Source organism: Thermobia domestica, chromosome 11 (genome assembly GCF_964235325.1).
Source record: "Thermobia domestica chromosome 11, izTheDome1.hap1.1, whole genome shotgun sequence".
In the NCBI taxonomy this organism is placed as follows: Eukaryota; Metazoa; Arthropoda; class Insecta; order Zygentoma; family Lepismatidae; genus Thermobia; species Thermobia domestica.
Window position 1 is genome coordinate 12,864,081 of NC_137464.1, and position 20,841 is coordinate 12,884,921.

Here is a 20,841-nt window from a genome sequence, read left to right on the forward strand (position 1 = left end):
AATCTGTAACAAACTTGATAGTTACAACAGTAAATTTGGATATGAAGGAAATAAGGGATAAAAGTGAGTTCAGAAAGTATTAGGCTCTTACGTAAGGTTAGCTCGCAAATTTCAGGGATGTGTAGGAATTAAAAGGAATTTATTATAGGAAAATTAATTATTTCCCCCCCTCTAGAATCCTCTTAAATATCTAAATAACGCATGAGTCAGATCTTACTCCAAAATACAGAAGAAGAAATTGACTGATAACTGAACTTGTTTCTGCTTAATAAAGAATTTTTGTTTGGTGGTTAAAAACTTGTAAGAGCCTTTCATATATTAAGTGTAGTAAGTTTTACTAAACCTTCTTTGTGATTATTATTCCAGATTGTTCTGTTTTTCACCCATTCTGTGTACATCCAGATCCTTATTTCTAACCACTTTTGATCAACTCCATCCACCTTTCATTATTACTTTTCAAAACACTCGTGCAACATCTTAGTCAATTTCCATGTATATTTTCCTTGAAGACTGCTACTTTTATTGTACTCGTTCTTCCTAACCTTTCTCCTAGTAGGTTACTACATACAGTGGATTTCTGTCGCTATCATTTTATTTAGGTTACGTGTGATTGTTCCCATGCCATACATTTTTTTTCGGGCACACTGTCCTATGACATTCTGTACTTCAGCTTAACTGGCATTATCATCATCGAACATATAGTTCATAACAAAGTTCACTTAAAAAAAAGTTCTATAAATCATAGTTTTAGCAGAGTGTGTTGATTGTAGCTTGTTCTCGGATCAGAGATGCAGTCTGCGGATTCCACTATGAGGAGTACTGACTAGTACAAGCACCAACTCTAGAGGGTATTGCAGTATTTGTAAAGTGTACATTGTAAACGAATACGCTAGGACTCGTTCATCCCTAGCTTATCGTACTTTTAAGTATCTGAGAAATGTAATTTTGATTACAAAACTATTACGGTGATTACAGAACTATTACGGCGACGGGAAGAAAGCAAATTCAGTTCTCCAAAGTGAAAGAAAACTTCTAGGATTAAAAAAAAAAAAAAAAAAAAAAAAAAAATATAACCATTCAAGCTCCATTGCTGAAAGTTATATGAAAGAAAGTTACCATGAGCTTGAAAGTATTACTTACCATAGCCACATAATGTTCCATTTTTGTTGCATAACGTGTTATAGGCCCCAATTGAGATAATTAGATGTTCTGATAATTGAAATATTATTTTTTTTGTGTGTGGTACCTGTTATAAATAGATAAATGATGACAAGGAAAGTACGCAATTAATACATATCAAGTTGAGAAATCAGAGGAATTGAACACAATTTATAACAATCGGTAGTATAGAGAAACAAATGCATTCGGATGCATTCGTTAATAAGCAAGTTCAAGTAACAATTCAATTTACGAAACGTCATTTCTAAATATTTTTTCGTGCGTTATTTAGTGCTATTATTGTTCGATGTAACACGCGCTGTAGGTTCAAATGTCGGTAAATAGTCAAAATGATATACCTCTAATATATCCTGTAAGTATGCAAACGAAACAACCTGTAACAGCATTATCTGTGACAATAAAGTTTCATACTCGTCATTACTAATTTAAGGAGGAGATTTATTGCAATATAAACGATCTCTACTGGAAACATGTGCATATCAAAATAAATTATGTATTTATGTTACATAAAATTGCAGTAAAATGAAGTCGACAGAGAGAAAAAAAAGTCGTATGGGCATGTTAAATTGTGTACTTAACATCCTATGTATTTTTTTTATTTTAAAAAAACGAGAGTTATTACCAATTAATGTTGATGAGAAGAAAAGTTACCATGTAGTCTGTAATTGTTTTGTAATTATGCCAGAACGGATTTCTTCATTTTTTAAATTCATATTTTGACTATATTTTTCTGTGATCATGACAGAAAATGGCAGGATATTTGTGTATATTGTTATTATTATTATTATTATTATTATTATTATTATTATTATTATTATTATTATTATTATTATTATTATTATTATTGGTGCGCACACAGTCCATGAGATTTCCAGATCTTCATTTCTCTTTCTTTTCGTCTTATTCTCCATTTATGTTCAATTAAAAGAAATCGGGGAGAGTACAGAAACTAATTAGGGTATCATTTGAAAGATAATTGTTTTAGTAGAGAGGCGATAAAACTGCATGATACAGAGTAAAATACTGAGGGTAGAAATAATTGTATAGTCGTAATTATGGTGCTGAGGAGTTTCATTTGGTACTGACAGCTCACCTTGCATATAGTAGCTTGCCACATGAGTATGTTTGCGGCTATAGAACTACCAAGAAAGTTCCCTGCCAACACTAGAGAGATTCAAACACTAAATGGGCATTAAGCTTTATTCTCATGACGGCGAATTAATTTCATAATCCTTCAATTAACAGAGTTCCGCGATATAATAGAAAATATTAACAGGGTTCCCACTTGTCCTGGAAATCCTGGAAATGTCCTTGAATTGATTTTGTCCTGGAAACATCCTGGAAATGTTCTTGAAAATACATTTCTGTCCTTGAAATTTACAGAAATACTAAAATCTAGCTTGCACATGAAGCAGGGCAGAAGTCTTGCTTTATTTTATTGACGAAGTCAAATGTTATTCGTAGAGCAGCTTCGCTAAAATGAAAAAAAATATGTCTATAGATGAGGAAATCACGTAACTTCTACTCAGTTGAAAAACTTGTAATATAATTCCTTTTTTTTTTCCTAATTATATCTGGCACACTGTCATGCAATGAACCCTGTATTAAGAATATTTATAAAACTGATTGTAGTTTTGAAAGGTGGGCCATTTAATATTAAAAAAATATATATATATATCAGATTAACTAATGCCCTTTTCATATTGTGCAGAAATTTGAGTGCCCAACAGTTTTCATAAACTGCGAATCCAACTTTTTCTTTTACCCTGTTAATGATAACCTGAAACAGTTTATTTAATAGCATTTATGTATAGATACTGTATGGCTATATACAGGGCGCAAAGTTTGTCAGATGCACTCGCCAATCCAAAAGTGGTAGTCGCCAGTATCTCTCAAGTACAAGTTATGAAGTGTCCCCCTCGCCCCACAGCCTTTGGTTTGACAAGGAAATAGATTACATCAAGACATAAAATTTCAATAGCAGGCAATTGGATTCAAGATAATCAATTTTGAACTGGACAATTCATATGCATGCTAAAAAATCTTCACGTTTGTGTGACGCTCTCTCTCCTTCATTGAAGTACCAGTTGTCGATTGCAGTGTTCGAATCAAAGTCCTTAAGTGAAGGGCCATTGATGGAAATTGTCAGCAAATCATCCAGTGTGTCAGTCTTCAGTGAATTACTGTATGCAGTCTTAACTATGTTGAGACCGCTTAAGCCACTCTCATAGGAAGCAGTACTCACAGGTAAAACTGCACAAAATGTGACAATTGGAAACAAATATAGGAATCTCGTAATGAAGTTTTCACAAATCTTTTTCAGTGTCTGATTCAACGTCACTAAAGAAAACGAAAGTTTATATTCCGCCCACTCTGCTAAGACAAGGTCCACCTTTTCATTGTGTAAATCTGGTTGCAAGTACTTAAACAGTTTTAGGTTTTCCACACCAAATCCAAGGATTTTTCCATTAGGAAACCAACTCAAAGTGTCAAATATATGAAGGGACAGAACTATCTTCGATGATACAGATTGCAACCGTTCTGTTTTGTACATTTTCGCATTCTTGATCAACTTTCGTCGTCTTATACTCTGGAACTCCTGCCTGTGACTTTAGGCATAACCATTGCTACTAAACACTGGTCACCAGTTCTAAATTTCTAGTCGCCAGTGGCGACCTGACTACCGGAAATTTTGCTCTCTGGCTATATATATGTTGATGTTTTCACGTTATTCACTTGCGAAAAAGTAAAACCCTTGATTTTTACGCCAATATGAAGTGATAAAGTGGAGGACCGGTGACTTGAGTCCAAATTTGCAACAAGTGACTTGTTAATGATGGTAGAATATTTAGTATTATGAGGACTTCGGTTTATGATCCATCTGATCCAGTCTACGAGTCGTAAATATGGCATGCTAAAATTGATTTTTACAGATTTTATATGCTATTATGTGTATAGCATATTGAGTTCGTTTTATGAACAGTCCAACTGGCTCTGTCAGACCTTTTGTCATTAGTGAAAAATAAGATTTCAACACTATTTGCCGCCATACGTGCTTTATGAAGTATGCGGAGCATGCAGATAAAGACTGTGCGTTTGAAAATACTAACTACCATTCTTAAGAACAAAGCGAATTTCCTCATCCATGTAAATTCGCTTTTGGCTTGCTGAGACGTTTGCTGCATCGTTTGAAACGCTCTGTCATGAGGTCATTGTTCTGGATGCCAGCTAACACTTTTTTCTTGCTGTAATTACATTTTTTTTTTTTTTTAATACTATGTATCTTGGTTGCCGTATTAACAGACACAAAACGTAAAGATTTATACGTTAACGTTCTTCAGATCATATATATTTTCGTGTATATTTTCCTCCTTTGTTTCAGAGTTCTCAGTTTTTTAATTTTATTTTTACTGTTGAGCTAATAGTTTCTGTATAGCATTAATATAACAGTGTTTTTGACTTACTTGTTAGATGATGCGCTATTCGTTCTTTGAAGACAAATAGACGGTACTAGATTTTCTGAAAATTCCGTAAAACTTTTTGTCGAACTCCGAGATTGAACATCGAAGTCCGATTTATTTAGAATAATGCTGCGTGCAAAGGAGGAACTGAATATAATTAAATCTTACAGGGTAACTATACACTGAAGTCGTGACAAGTCAGTTGGCCAAAAACAATTTCCGAGTTCTCCACTTCGATTTCACATTTGCATCCTTATCAACTTACATTTTTACGATCGACACTTATTACCGAAGCAATTGATACTTTTTCATCAATGTATTATTTGAAAAGTTTTGTCATGCAATCAGGTCCGTTTTTGACAAGCTCCCAGAGCACAATGAGCATCAACAATCCCACCTTACAATAATAAAAGTTGTCGTTTAAGATGAATTTCTCCCGTAGCCCTCTTTCGAAGAGACTTTCTATTATGAGCCATCTATCGACCTGCCGTGCAGACTAGCAACCAGCAACCGTAAAATAATAACTACAATAAACTTTTATTGTTCACATAGTCACCACGAGAATATAAGTTTAATTTTGTACGGTATTACCGAACCGTGAAAGTAGCAGGTAGTGAGGGAAATGGGTGCAGGTGAGGGAGGAGGATCGAACCAATGAATTGATGTTGTGTAAGAGTTCCGGATTCTAGCAATACATAGAACCAAAACTCACCCAGTCACTCGCTGCTGATGAAGAGTACGAGGGTTGTTCAATAAAGTTTTGCCTCCAACCTTATAATTTTAAAAGTTAATTGTTCGTGAATAATTTTACCCTCAAACGAAAGCTTGAACATATTTTCCGAGGAGTTTTTCTTTTCAATGTAATCTCCACCGACGTTGATACACTTGTGCCAATGGTGCATTAGTTGTTGATGCCCTCGGTGAAGAATAAGGTCGGTTGCCGGCGACACCAAGAACGCGCTGCCGTGACGACCTCCATGTCGGAGGGACCTCCTTCCTTACACTTTGGGAACACCCAAAAATCACAGAGGGCCAGGTCAGTATTCTAAGATGGATGCAGTAAACGCCCCGGAATAGAAGAGTCTGCAACGCGTCGGTGGTCCCCCAGCGTGTGTGACAGTTGAAACGTGATATTTTGTAAGGACGACCTTTACGCAAACATACATGCAACTTCTTTAGTAGCTGCACGTAACGCTCGGTGTTGACAGTGACCCCCACCCTCCAAAAGAATCAATTAGTACACCTGTACTGTCCCAAAAGGTGGTGACCATGTCTTTGCCTGTTCGCATTTAGTTTCGGGCTCGAAGGTATGAGCCCATGATTCATCCTCAGTTACGAGACAATATAAAGGCATCTCCTTCGGTGTTGAAAGGGGCCAAACTTTGCTCTCACGCAGTTTTGCGGACTTCTTTCTTTTCCTTGTAAGCTGATGGAGAACCCAGCTTGAACACACTTTCTTGAACTCAAGTTCGTTGCGTATGATGTGATTCACTGTTGCGAATGATATTCTACTGATACCCACAATCATCCTCTGCTTAATACGCCGATCACCGCGTACCAACACATCAACCTGTACCACTTTATTTGGAGTGCAGTCGTCGACCGTCCACTACAGTCCTTGACATGCAGACATGATGTGGCTGGATTTCTTACACAATCCGAACCCGCCTCCTCACTGTGCTAATGTCCACACAGGATTCTCCACACCCATAGCACTCATGCGACGATTTATGTTGATGGGTGTTACACCTTCCAGTCAGGAATTTGGTGCCCGAATGCTGTTTTAACCGGATGTTCATGTAATCCATTACTAATCCTGCGAGTGCGTCATTGTCAGTGGAGTGATCTAAAATACAAAACATATTTGTAAAAGCAAAAGGTTCAAGCTTTCGTCTGAGGGTACAAGTACAATTATACACATACAATTAATAATAATAATAATAATAATAAAGTTTAGAGCGTTGCAGGCAAATCTTATTGAACAGTCCTATTATATCATTGTAAACAATTTACAGGAAGAGCACATCTTTCTCATTCTTCATATTCTTCTGACTTCCGTTATTCTTAATTGTTTCCTGTGTTAAGGACGTTTTCTATTTTTAAATCCTTTTTTCTATTTTTCTTGCATAGATGCTGCACCCCTTGTATAGACGTTTAAAAAAGCAGACATGTTAGTTCTATACAACTAACATGTATCCTTAGTATCCAACTAACATGTATCCTAGCGGACATGTATCCTTAGTTCTATACAACAAATAAGCAGTGACTTTCTAGTGTCTATTCATTTCTTTTCCCCCCTATTATTTATCCAATGCTTATCGTTAAACTTTGTCACTTATGTTTCCTTGTGAATCGAGAATTTTCATGTACTTCGATCCTTTCTAATTCATTCGTCCACACCATAAGGTCCCAACCTTCCTTAAATTGGTAATCACTCTGTAAACCTAAAACCATATACGATGGCGAATCATAAAGTAAGTTACACTAGCTCGCCGCAAGAGCACACTGTATCGTGACTGTGGCCAATACGAGGCAAACTACAGTAACTGCTGAGTCGTCCGAGGGGAAAGTTTGTGTGGTTTCCTGCCGTGTTGTGTGTGCAGAGGCGGCTAGGTTCAATCCAACTAGATGTTCACTCCAAATTGGAGGTGAGTGTGACGATCAGATTTCTATGGGCTAAACGGCTCAATTGCACAGACATTCATCGTCAAATCACTGCTATGTATGGTGAGCGTGCAATATCTCGCCCGGGTATTGGAAGGTGCTGTAAGCAATTTGACACCGAACGCACGAATCTCACGAACGAATACCGCGAAGGCAAGCCCGCAACGTCCAGTACCGTTGCAAGTGTTGACCGTGTGGATGGGATCGTTAGAGAGAATCGGCGCATAACATTGCAGGAAATTGCCAGCCTGCTAAACATTTCGTATGGCAGTGTGTTCTTAATTGTTCACGAGTACCCTGACTTTCGTAAACTGTGTCCCACGCCTGCTCACCGGTGTTTACAAGGGACAGCGTTTTCAATCGTCGCTGGAATTTTTGCAGTGTTATTCCGTGTAGGGCAACGAGTTTCTGTGACGAATTATCCAGGTGTGCATGGGTCCACCAATTCACCCCCAGGTAAAAGAGAACTTCGATGGAATGGGTGCACACCACATCACCACGAAAGAATGCCAAGGTCCAGTTTTCAGCAGGAAAGGTCATGGTGACAGTGTTCTTTGACATTGAGGGTGTGGTGCACATGGAATTTATGCAGTGAGGCAATTAAAGAAAATTGAGCGCCGGGGGAAATTGAGCGCCGATGTGATTGTGTTGCACGATAAGGGACCACACCACACGGCCGCCAAATGTCCAACCTGCTGCAACAATTCAAGTGGGCGGTATGACATCCTCCATACAATCCGAACATAGCGCCATGTGATTATCATGTGTTCGGTAAGCTGAAAAAGGATCTCGGTGGACCACGGTTCCGAAGCGACGAGGAGGCGAAAGCAGCTGTCTCCAGGTGGTTACATAGCGCTGGAAGTGATTACGAGAAATGTTTACGGTCGATGACTATGTGGAAACATACAATGTATGTTTTCATAGCCATGATGCCAATGTGTAGGTGGTTTCACGAATGGCCATAACTTGGAAGTGTAACTTACTTTTTGATTCGTTTTCGTATATCTCAGGGAAGTGAGATCTTTGATTGGATTTCTAAATAGGAATGCACTAGATAATGCCTAATCATACTCTTGAACTAAGTCATCATTCAATAACCTGTGTTTCTACGCGTCCATATTTGGAAGCACTGGCGTGGGAAATCAAGAAAAATATATAAGAAAATACCATGAGGAACAAAAGTATTGTGATATTAGAATTCATGTATTACATCCATTCAGTATTGCATTGTTGTGTATCTTGTCTGACAAGTAAACCTTACGTTTGGGTGAATCGAGTTGCTGACTGAGACACATATGAGAAAGTAGTACTAGATGTGGTCAGTATTTCAGTGAAGTTGTAGGTGCGAAGCTTCAGGGGTTTAGGAGATACAGCTACCAGAACATCACATGGAAGTACAGAATAGTCTTCATACAGTTGGAGGTAAAAGCCCTGTAAGACCTCTTGTAACGGCAAAAGGTGAATAACAAATATATGGTTACATATTAGAACTAGGGGGAAGTCATATAGTAAGGGTATACCTGACGGCGGCCATCTTGAAATCCGCCATTTTGAATTAAGGTTAAGTTTTTAAAATAGGAATAGGGTCATGAGATACATGATTTAAGGCGCAAATTTAATCAGAAGAACAATGGTGACGTTAATTTTGATTTACGCGCAATTGGTAAAAAGTTACAGGGAAATTAAATATTGTTGCAGCATATGTATTAATCCTTTACCCCACCTTGTAAATTTTGTTAATGATAATAATTAAATAAAAAGTAGGTGGATAAATATTAGGTCGATGGTAAGAGTTGCCTTGATGGCGGCCATGTTCAAATCCGCCATTTTGAAGCAGACAAAAGTTTTAAACAAAACGCATAACATTGACATCTTATTAATAGCAAATTTTACCATAAATCCAACGATATAACCATTTTTGCTTTATCATTAACCAACATTTGTTATCGCATAAACAAGATGCTAATTTAAGGAAAAATTACCAAAGTGGAATTGCGTCATAATTGAACTTGGGTCTTCCTTCCAGAAAAGTCCTCAATTAGTACAATCAATATGTAGTTCAGAAAAGAGTGCATGACTTGCACAAATGCTCTGCTCACAGTGAGCACATCTGACAAAGGCAATCGAGTTACACTTGACACATTTGTCGTTAACAATTCCGACAAATTTGCGTCTTAAATCGTGTATCACATGACCCTATTCCTATTTTAAAAACTTAACCTTAATTCAAAATGGCGGATTTCAAGATGGCCGCCGTCAGGTATACCCTTACTATATGACTTCTCCCTAGTCCTAATATGTGCCCATATATTTGTTATTCACCTTTTGTCGTTACAAGAGGTCTTACGGAGCTTTTACCTCCAACTGTATGAAGACTATTCTGTACTTCCATGTGATGTTCTGGTAGCTGTATCTCCTAAACCCCTGGAGCTTCGCACCTACAACTTCACTGAAATACTGACCACATTTAGTACTACTTTCTCATATGTGTCTCAGTCAGCAACTCGATTCACCCAAACGTAAGGTTTACTTGTGAGTATATAATGCAAAGAAACAGAACTTCTGTTAATTATATTTAAGAAAAATGTTCTAATATTCTTCATGAATAAAACAAATAATCAGGAATTTGTCTTTTACGATTACGATAAATAAGTAAAAGAGTATTCATTGATTTCGTTCAATTTTGTTCTCGGGGAAATACATTTTATTAGCATCCCCCCTCCCCCTTTAATCTGAAAAAGCAATAGAGAATTTTGCGAATAATATCGCATAATATAAACAGACTAAAAATATCATTTCCGGGCTCCAACTATGAAACGAAAATCAATTGACTGTTTCTTATTTTTAAAAAAATTCACAAATCATTAATTGATATAGTTTGCGTGAAATACAAATTATACAGAGTGGACATAAAGTCTCTCCCTAATAACAAAAATTAATAACAAGAAAACAAAGAATGATAGAAACATATGGTCTAAAAACACAGCTTGTATGATACTTCAAGATTTTGCCACAGACTGTGTTGCCATCTACTGCAGCTGACTGCAGCGTGACAATCATTTGTTTAAAAGTGGTGTCAGCACAGCAGAAAGCGAAGTGTGTATTGTGATATCATGAAACAAAATCTCCCGTCACAGTCAACATTCAGGAGAGAATATGGGCAGCAGCTACCAAATGTTAAGAGCATAAGGAAATGATACAGCAAGTTTGTTGCAACGGGATGTGTTTTAGGTCGTGATAGAAGCGGTAGACCGAGTGTTAGTGAGGAACATGTAGAAGCTGTTTGTGTTGCTTTAACCAGGAGCCCACAGAAATTCTTACGTTGTTCCTGTGGGGTTATGTTAAAGACAGGATTTACGCAACACCTGTCCGTGATATTGCAACACTTAAAAGCAGGATAAGAGTCGCAATAGACACCGTGACTCCTGAAATGTTGAGTAACACATGGATGGAAATTGAATATCACACGGATGTTTTGAGGTCATCTAATGGAATACATGTGGAAATTGTCTAAATCAGGGGGGGGGGGACTCTTTGAGTTTTTCCATTATTTGCCGCAAACTGCATGCTTCTATCATACTTAGTTTTCTTGTTATTAATGTTTGTTATCACGGAGAAACTTTAGATCCACCCTGTATTTTTAATAATGAATTATGACTTAAACAAGAAGACAAAATAGAAGATTTGCTTCTCATCTTTGAAAACTGATGTAGTTCTACTAAACATATTTTTATTTGTTATTCATTTCGTACGTTCTCGTACTATAAATACGGTTATATCCCGACTTACTGATTTTAATATGAAAGTAAAGGTAAAGTATCAATATCTGAAATATATAAAATGTTATTTTAGGCGAGAATAAAAAAAAAAACGTACTAAACATAAGAAAAAAATATAGTATATTACCTGCGCCATTCACAGCCTTAGGTCCATTCACAGCTGATCGAGTTTTGTCGTAGAAGGAGAGAAATTTGACGTCATCTTTCACTCGCTCGTCTTCTGCCAAGACCAAGTTTCGCCGCTTGGATATTGCTCGACCGCCAGCGAAACTTAGACATGCCAAGTGGCCCTTGCCTTAAAAAAAAAAGAAAAAAAAAAAAGTGATTAATTACCCGCTATTCATATATTATTTCATAATTATATTCTGAAGATAAAAATAATCTTAATTAAACATTGACAGAGAACAAGTATCTTGACAGATCTGTATATGACCTCTTAGTCGACAAGTTGCTTAAGAGTCATTCAAAGTGTGTATCAGCGGCGGATCCAGGGGAGGGCGATCAGGGCAATCCAGGGGAGGGAAACTTTCTTATTTTATATATATAAATAAAACCCATCTCAGAGTTTGGAGCTCTTAAAAGTAGCTCTAAGTAGCAGTATGACAACCAACCGCCCCCTCCCCCCAGAAGTCCATCTTGGATCCGCCTCTGGTGTGTATATATATGTACTAGCGTCAATTCCCCGCTTCACTGGGTTAAAATAAGAAAAAATAGTAATATGTTCCGTTAGTAAGTAACTTTTTATTATTACTAAAGTACTTTCTGATAGACGACGTGTTTTGTCTTGCCAGTTATTTTCATATATCTTCCTTCCTATCCCTCCTCAAGTTGCGGGGCTGAATTTGGATTTAAATGGCATTGTTCATCTCAGTTTCCCCGAAAACTATGCCACTATATCGGTCATTTTCGATCATTTTTAAATATCTTTCCCTCCCCTCCCTTAAGTTGCACCGTCAAAAAGAGAAATGATAAAAAAAACATCACAGGTCCGAACCTCATGTATGTTGAAAATTTGGTCGAGATCGGTCAGGTGGTTCAAGAGGTCACAAACATAGTCACTTTCATTTTTTACATATATATAGATTGGCACATTTTTATTTCCTTTTCAATATAACTATTAAATTGAAGTCAATATAAAAATTGCGAGACCATACCGTCTTAGCACAGTTATTCTTAAGCTGTGTTCCACGAGGGAGTCACTGACATGCCGGGAGAAAGGATATTACGGAATACAATACACATTTTATAAGAAAGCTTATTTGAACAAAAAAAGAAATGAAATTAAATCTTTAAGTTTAACGTCCCACGGTTATGTCGGTTAGGCTAAAGGAGACGGTGATAATGAGAAATGAGTGAAATGGTGGAATGAAGAAAGTGGGAGGAAATGATAGAACCCCGAGAAAACCCACGAGCACGGTGTTTGTCCACCACAAAGTTCAGACGGCGCGAGCTGGATTCGAACCAGGGGCCCCAAGCACCAGAGGTGAACGCTCTACCATTGAGCCATCGCGTTTCCATATATGCCGAAATTGAAGCACAAATTAGTAATAATACGGTATGGTAGTGTTTGGCTCTGGTCATTTTTATTTTTATTTAAATTAAAAGTTCATTATATAATTCAAAACGGTAATAATAACTATTTTTCGTTATTTGATAGCCAGTCAGTTGCAGTCCCGGAGGTAATATTTCTTTATTATAGAAAGAATCTTTGGCATTAAGAAAAATGGTTTACCTTGTGCCTTCGTGTTTATTACTTTAATTGAATATTTATTTCCTCTCTGCAAACGTCATCAGCACCATTTCTATAAGTAAACATTCAGATTGGTTGCAAACCAAAGCAACTTTGCCAAAATTTGAGAATGTGCGCTGCAACCTCTATCCTATCTCATAAAACACTGAACTTTTAAAAATATGCAAAAGTCATAGAACATTTCAAAATTTATGACATGAAAAATTCTCTGAAATTAAACCACGGAATACTGTGCACTAATTGTTCTATTACGATAGAAGGTGTAAAAGTAAGGATCCGGTGACATTAGCAATAAAAATAGTGGTGATGACGTTCCCAGAGAGGAAAGAAATAGTCAATTAAAATATTAAACACAAAGTTAAAAGGTAAGCCACTTTTCTTATAAATATGTTTCCTATTGCTTCTTTAAGTAGATAAGTTAGTATTAGCTTTGCAAGTTTTATTAAATTTCCTCGAAACTTCGAAACTTCGTAACAGTAACGTAGTCAGACTGTCTCAATCATATACACTAAAGAGTGAAAATATGAACTAACATTCAATGGGAGTTCCAAAATATTGAAACTTGAATGTAGCCAAGATAGAATATTACCGTTGACTTGCCAAGAAATTGAATTATTTGGCCAGAAGCAAACCATAATCTAAGTCACCTTTCAACAACATAGAGTTCATTCTGTTCACATATGCAAATTCCCAAAACGCACAGATTGTGCTCGGTTTAGAAATAGTTTCGGTGCTTGAAATTCAATAGTCGTAGGAGCTGTATTATACATCCATTTGACTCGGACTGATGAGACGTTAACGGAATGTATATTCTACAAAACAAATACTTACAAGCATACAGCCTTGTAATAAACATTCTATGAAAAAATATGTGACACATCCTATCAGCAATGATGCCGAAAAACATCCATTGACCTTATAAATATTTACTAACTAATTGGCACAACATATAGAATCAATAACTCTCTCAATAAAAATAGGGTTAGAGAAATACTTCAAAGTACAATAGTAGTTATATATAAAGAAAGGTATATCCAACCGTCCCATTATATGGACGTGAAAATTGGACGTTAACGTCTGCCCTATTGTATGGACAGGAAAGTTAAGCCACTGGAATCAACACAAGATAAGGGCTTTTGAAAACAGTTTGGAAGAAATGTTTGGAGTGATAAGGGACAGACAAGTGGGTAAATGGAGATTACCAATGTAAAACGCCATTGTATACTTGTTGTAAGTATATTGCAATTTGTTAAGATGTAGTGTGTTTGCTCACACAAAAAGTAAGACACAGAGCTCATAGTGTTTCAGTTAGAAAGCTCCTGTAGGAGAGAGCTTTGGAAAAGTTAAGAAAGAAGACTGGAATTAAATACAAAATAAGGTCTCAGAAGGAGAGTAACAATTTTGACTTGAATCGGCACAAGATAAAATCACTAGTAGGATTTTACCTCTGTCGCAATAAACCTTAGGGTTTAAGCCATAAAATCAATGGACCCTTTTGTAGGAGATGATATTCTCTTGTGCCGTACGAAGTGTCTTTCTACTGACATTCTCTTCGAACTACTAGTTTGGATGTTCAACTTCTTGATTTTTTTTTAACTGATTAAGGATTCACCCATTCATTGTAAGTTTTGAACTACATAATATGTGTTCAATAGTATCTCTAAGAAATTTCAAATAGTTAACCGCACAATACATTGGAAACACAAGTGTGTTAGTTTCTATAAGAGCCTGGTCACTCTTCCACACATCACATTGGTCAAATACTCTGCACCCGTTATATATCTGGCAAATTAGTGTATAATTAGTAGCATCATGTAATTATTTTGCTATACGATATTATATATGAAAAACTTCACGATCAAATTCATCTTTAACGCACTAATTACAGATGATTAAACTAAGAAATTTAACAATAAATATGTCACAATGATATCTCAATATGAGATTTACCCAACATTGGGGTTTTCTATTATTTCCAAATAGACTATATTTATTACACCACTCTGCTAGTAGTCGAGTGCATATATTTATTCATAAGCCCGTCATAAAAAAATATTTTGTATTTTTTAATTAAAAAAGGTAAAGATTTCTCATTTACCTATGTAGTTCTTTCCTGGTTCTGGATAATGAGACATACTCAAAATCTCTTGTTGAACATTGCGTACTGGTCCTACAAGACGCTGAATGTAGGCATCTGAAGTGATTGGAGCTGGTACTTCCTCACTCCTTAAAAAAAAAAAAAAAAAAAAAAAAAAGAAAAAGAAAAAAAAAAGCATTGTATACGAGGTTTTAATATTAAATAAGTCAAATGGCTTAAATGATGAAAAAAATTCGGTTCTCTTCCACAGATACAGTGTCAGTGTACATAAGTAATAAAATTATACTGTATCCTCCTTATATTATATCCTTATTGATAAATTATGTATTTCTATTTATCAGTTAGAATTGTGTTATTATTATTATTATTATTATTATTATTATTATTATTATTATTATTATTATTATTATTCTTATTATAAATATTCCGAATGGTTATTCTAATGCTTATTAGCATTGAAATAAGCATAGGAGTTTAGAGACTCTTACTAATATATATAGGGTATTTCAGAACAACACCGACAACGTTTGGAAGGTAATTCCTGGCACCAAGATAAGACAAAAAGTATAAACCATCCTGGGTCACAAATATTTCCTTTCGGAGTTATAGGCTGCCGAAAACATGAAAAACTAAATTTTAAAGGTTCATAACTCCAAAACTATGGGACCTACCGTAGTCGGGTCAAGATTTCACTTAGGAACTATTGTGTCCTATCCAAAAATGCGTGTTTCAAAATCCTGAGGTGCTTCCACAACAATTTTTATAGAGGGAGTTTGGCTACGGGCATATAATTTGAAGTAGCCTCCAACTATATGGATCACACAGCATTATTCTACAAGTCAAAATAAAGCAATATATATTTGTATGCCTTTCGAATCCTCATCTGGAGACACAAATTGCACTATGTGGCAACGTCGCAAATAAAGAACCATAGATTAATTCTATTAATCCATCAAATAGTTTTATCGATTCCTTCCAGCTGGCAGCTAAAGTCGACATTGATTAACACTAGTATCACTTATTAGTATAGCAATCGATTCAACTGCTTATTATATTCGTAGAGTAATGCTAATGACTCCAAGTTACTCTGCGACGTTGTCATATTGTGAAATTTTAATTCCCCATAGAAGCTGAGGCATACCATCGCATAACATTTTCATTTTATTTTGGTCTGTAGGGCAGTGCTCTTGTGGTACGTGGGCGTCATATTTAGAACTCCCGATCAATATATATATATATATATATATATATATAGGGTGGTAGGTAACTCTACCGAGAAACTTTGGGAGGCGATTCCTTATACGAAATGAAAGAAAAAAGTTCTAATAAACATGGGCCGAAAAATGCCTCCTTTCAGAGTTATGGTATACGCTGGTAAACGCTCTATCTAAATATCGATTTCAGAATTCAACGGTACCAGCGAAACGAACGCACCACTAGTACTTAACTGAGTATTCCTATACTTCAACTTCCTTTTTACTGTTCCTTTCACCGATAACGGAGGATGGTAAAACATGGATATTTAGATAGAGAACATACTAGTGCCTGTGTGATTCCTTAAACCGCTTGGGATAAGTCCTATAGTTTCTAAGTTAGGGAGTTTTGAAAAATGATTTTCCGAATTTTCAATGGATCATAACTCTGAAAGGAGGCATTTTTCGGACCATGTTTATTAGAACTTTTTTCTTTCATTTCATATAAGGAATCGCCTCCCAAAGTTTGTCAGTGGAGTTACCTACCACCATGTATATATATATATATATATATATATATATATATATATATATATATATGTGTGTGTGTGTGTGTGTGTGTGTGTATTATAGTAGTGAATACTGTTTACATAATTTGGCTTCAAAGTGCCAAGTTACAGTATAAGTTGTAAGATTTGAAAAGATTGACTCACTAATTAAACAGATATATTTAGATAAACAATATTACAACTAATCTATTAATATATATGATTTAACTGATTTAACTGATTTAACTGATTCTTATGTGATTTAACTGATTCTTTAAGTTTGACAGCTCTAGTAATATTCTACTAAATGTAATTTTAAAATCATTACAGTACTTTTATTTTATTCTTTGTTCGTTTTTAATCATACTGAATCTAAAATGTTTGAGTATTTGAACAACACGACAAGGAACTTAACTTATTCTACTTATTTGACTTTCCGTTTTCAATATGTGTGCTGTTCATTTTCTCATTTTTTTCTCTATGTTTATACTCTAATATCATACAAAGTGATTTGTTTTCGTCAAAGCTGTTAGCCACACTGAAAGAGATATTATTATTAATATTTTAACAACTATGAACAATTGAACAGTTTAACTCAAACCTGGAATATGGAATAGATAGTGCCCCAGCTTTAATAAGAACAACTATTAATATTGTTTTGAATATTAGTTTGTTACAGTTTGTGAAGTTTTGTTTAAAGATCAGGTTGTTTTTATATGTTTGCAACATTAGAATGACATTACAAATTTGTTCGAAGTTAATTTTATAAAAATAAATCATTTGGATGTCGAAATATTCCACATTTTAGAACTAGGTAGGAAATATTCTACATCCAAGGTTGTGTCACAACAAAAATACAGCCTACGTTACAGGTTAATCAAAGATTCTTTTTCATTAAAGTGTATAGCAGATTATCAGAAAAAAAAAGGCAGGCACAATCTCAAAAACGAAACAAAATAAGAACATAATCTGATTCTATTCATATTTGCTATTACATTCAACTGTTTGTTTTGTCAGGACATATATATTCGCGTCTCTGGACAAGAACCCGAAAGGTATACAAATTTATATATATAAATCGGTATATATATTTGTAGAAAATTTGTGAAACACAATCTTACGTTTAAAATGTATCAATATTCACGTGTTTCTACTTACTGATAGCTCTTAAATAGGGGCTTCTTGGTACGTGGGACTGGTGCATGTATTTTCTTCAGTAAGGCATTTGTTTGTGCACGAATCAGTCTTGTTTCATCATCAAAAGTCTGCAGCAATAGAAATACAGAAACATGAGTTTCATAATAAGCAGCAGATGTAGTACAACAATTTCGTTACATTTATTGAAGATTTATAACAATAACACGTTTAACATAAAATGCAGGAAAAACAGAATAGCTACTTTTGTAAGAAAGAAAGAAAAATAGGATTACCAGATATCCTGTGATTTTCCGGACATCATATCTTTAATGATCCCTGAATTTGCGTCGAGAGCAGTTTTCTGAAAGACGATCTGAGCGAAAAATTTGGCGATCTTAGCATTTTCTTCACTTGTTTATACAGTATTTTATTTGAAATATATTTTCTTTTTTACATTGGCAGTACTCCACTACTGGAAACTATAATTTTGGAAGACATAAATTTTGGATTTTTAAAAATGTTTTCCTTTCGAGGAAAATGATATCAAAACTTTCAGTTTAACGTCCCATAATTATGTCCTTTAGGCTAAAGAAGGCGGATGATTATGTCAAGTGAATAACAATGGAAAAATAGATGGAATGATAGTGTGGGGGGAAACGGGAGTACTCCTAGAAAACTCACGGACACGATGTTGTCCACCACAGCAGGATTGAAGCAGAAACTAGACGCCCCAGAACTAAGCGCTCTACCATTGAGCCAGCCTGCTCCCCTTTTCCTTCCGAGAGTAAGAATATAGTTTTAATGATTTGTCGAAAATATTCACTGATTTGTCACTTTTTTAAACGTTATTTGCACTGTGTTATTTACTTTTACTCACTTTAAATGTATCGAGAACATTGTAATAAGGATATTGGTGAAGGATTTAATCGGCCAGTTATTCTGTTCTCTTTTTGTTTTCCAAAATATGACAAACATAGCATATCATGTAAATGGTATTTTGTGACTGTATTCTACACGAAATTTGTTATTTTACTTCGTAGTTACAACAAAAATAATGCTTATAATACATGTTGTCGGGAAGAATGTCTTCTATACTTGTGGGAAGTTTCTTGTTTTCAATAGTTCAATATTTGGACTATATTTATGTTTCTTTCAAATGAAAAACCATTAGTGAACAATTTATTTTCAAAATCAAATTACAGAGAATCCAGTACTCAAGTTAATTGATCTGTTGTGTTATTCTAAGTTTATCTCCTCTTCGAGAGAACATGTAAACAATTCCTTTCATCTTAGTTTTTTTTTTTTTTTTTGTAAAAAGAAAAAAAAATACATTTATAGTACTTCCATTTTTCTCAATATTTACTGATTTGACATTATTGTTCTTGATTGTGTTATTTAGAAACACCATACATGTGTATTTGTTCTAAACAAATTTGATTTTTATGGAATTACTCTTACAATATTGGTTTTATCTCTGTTTCAATTTTTACTGCGTTTTAAAAGTGGGCATTTATTTCTATCATACATAAACATTCTATTTTTCTTGGTCTTTGAGTCCAGTAACTAGTGAACGAATGGTCTAAGAATACCACATGTCTATGTACAGAAAAAAAGTAACTATTTCTACTATAGAAACTACTTTTCAAGTCAGTAGTGTCAACTGTTTACAGTTTAGTGTTATTTATAAAAATAAATAAAGTGAGATACTATGAAATAATGATATGTTGTTTGATATTGTTTGATATTTGTAAGTAATCAACTAGTAAGATAAAGAACTAAGCAGGATTATGTAGCTTCTGCGAAATTATTTCAATTCTGCGAAAATATTTTGTTTTCTTCATCCACTCAGGAAAGAAGTAAATGTTATTTGAGCCAACTAATTAGCATGTAATTGCTGTTAGAGTGCTTTTACTATGAAATACAGAGAAAGTGATAAAATATATTTTTGATATTGGGTTATTTGTGTTAGAACAACGTATTTAAATGGCTAATTTTCTAAGTAAAGATGAATTTACTTGTAATGTTTCTTTTAATTTGGAAAATTTTTTGAAGATATAGTCAATATCGATCTAGAAGAAAAGCGTTGATATCTATCCTTTTAAAAAATTCTATCGTGCAAATGCGTTGCTATTTCTCTAATAGGCTATAGGCGTTAATTCAGTATTGTCAGTGTCGTGGTTTCCCTTAGATACTCACCGTGATTGCGCCTGTATTGAGGAAGTCTTCTAAATGCTCTCTTCCAACATGTGGACGAGCTCTGTTGCTGATTCTGTCTATCTCCGCTAGAATCACGGAGGAGCGAACTCGGCTTCTGTTAGGCGGTGGAGTGACTGGGGTGAGACGCATATGGCCTGTCATTGGGATTGAGTGATGGTAGGTATGTGCCTGGAAATTCATGGTGGCATAAGGTAACACTTAGGAGATCAGTTGTCTTTCATTGGAGGAGAAGAAACTGCTTGACTTGATAACATCCAAATAGAAGCAATCGACTGGTTTTATTAGAACGCAGTGAAAGATGTATCGTCACTTATCGTCAAAGATGTTTTGTCATTTATACGTAGTGAAAGACGTATAACACTTTCTTTGATTTTAATATCGCTTATGCAAAATGTTCCCTTACTCCAATAATATATATATATATTTACACACCAGAATCCTTTATAGGTGCGAATTTTATAACACACAAAGAGAGAAGAATTGACAGACTGGACCGAGATCGAACCCAGGACCTCGGGCACGGTAGTGGTTAACGCATCGGTATGGTATGCCGCAGGTTTCTGGTTCTAATCTAGGTCCTGTCAGTCATGTTTTTCAAAGCCTTTGTGTGTTATAATTTCAAGAAGTTCATTTCTCCTCCTTTAGTAATGTCTAAAGCAGTTCTTTTCTACTACTTGAATGGTGTTTAAATACTTTCGTATTTAATGTTCTGAGCATATACTCGTATATTGACGTATTTATTGGTTGATAATGCATCATTTTGTTTACATTGCTGTTCTTTCAGTAGACAACTAATCTCCTATATGACCTCTCAA

General features: G+C 35.2%; 1 protein-coding gene across 1 annotated transcript in view; it reads right to left on the bottom strand.

Moving 5' to 3' along the window:
* The window catches only part of LOC145664829 (uncharacterized), an 80,231-nt gene that overhangs the window by 21,467 nt on the left and 37,923 nt on the right, over positions 1–20,841 (bottom strand). The window contains exons 5-9 of the mRNA XM_081731830.1: positions 20,006–20,194; positions 17,831–17,937; positions 14,932–15,059; positions 11,176–11,378; positions 8,288–8,339 (exon numbers count right to left, since the gene is read on the bottom strand). Coding sequence (XP_081587956.1) covers positions 8,288–8,339; positions 11,176–11,378; positions 14,932–15,059; positions 17,831–17,937; positions 20,006–20,194 — 679 coding nt within the window. The remainder of the gene's footprint in view (positions 1–8,287; positions 8,340–11,175; positions 11,379–14,931; positions 15,060–17,830; positions 17,938–20,005; positions 20,195–20,841) is intronic.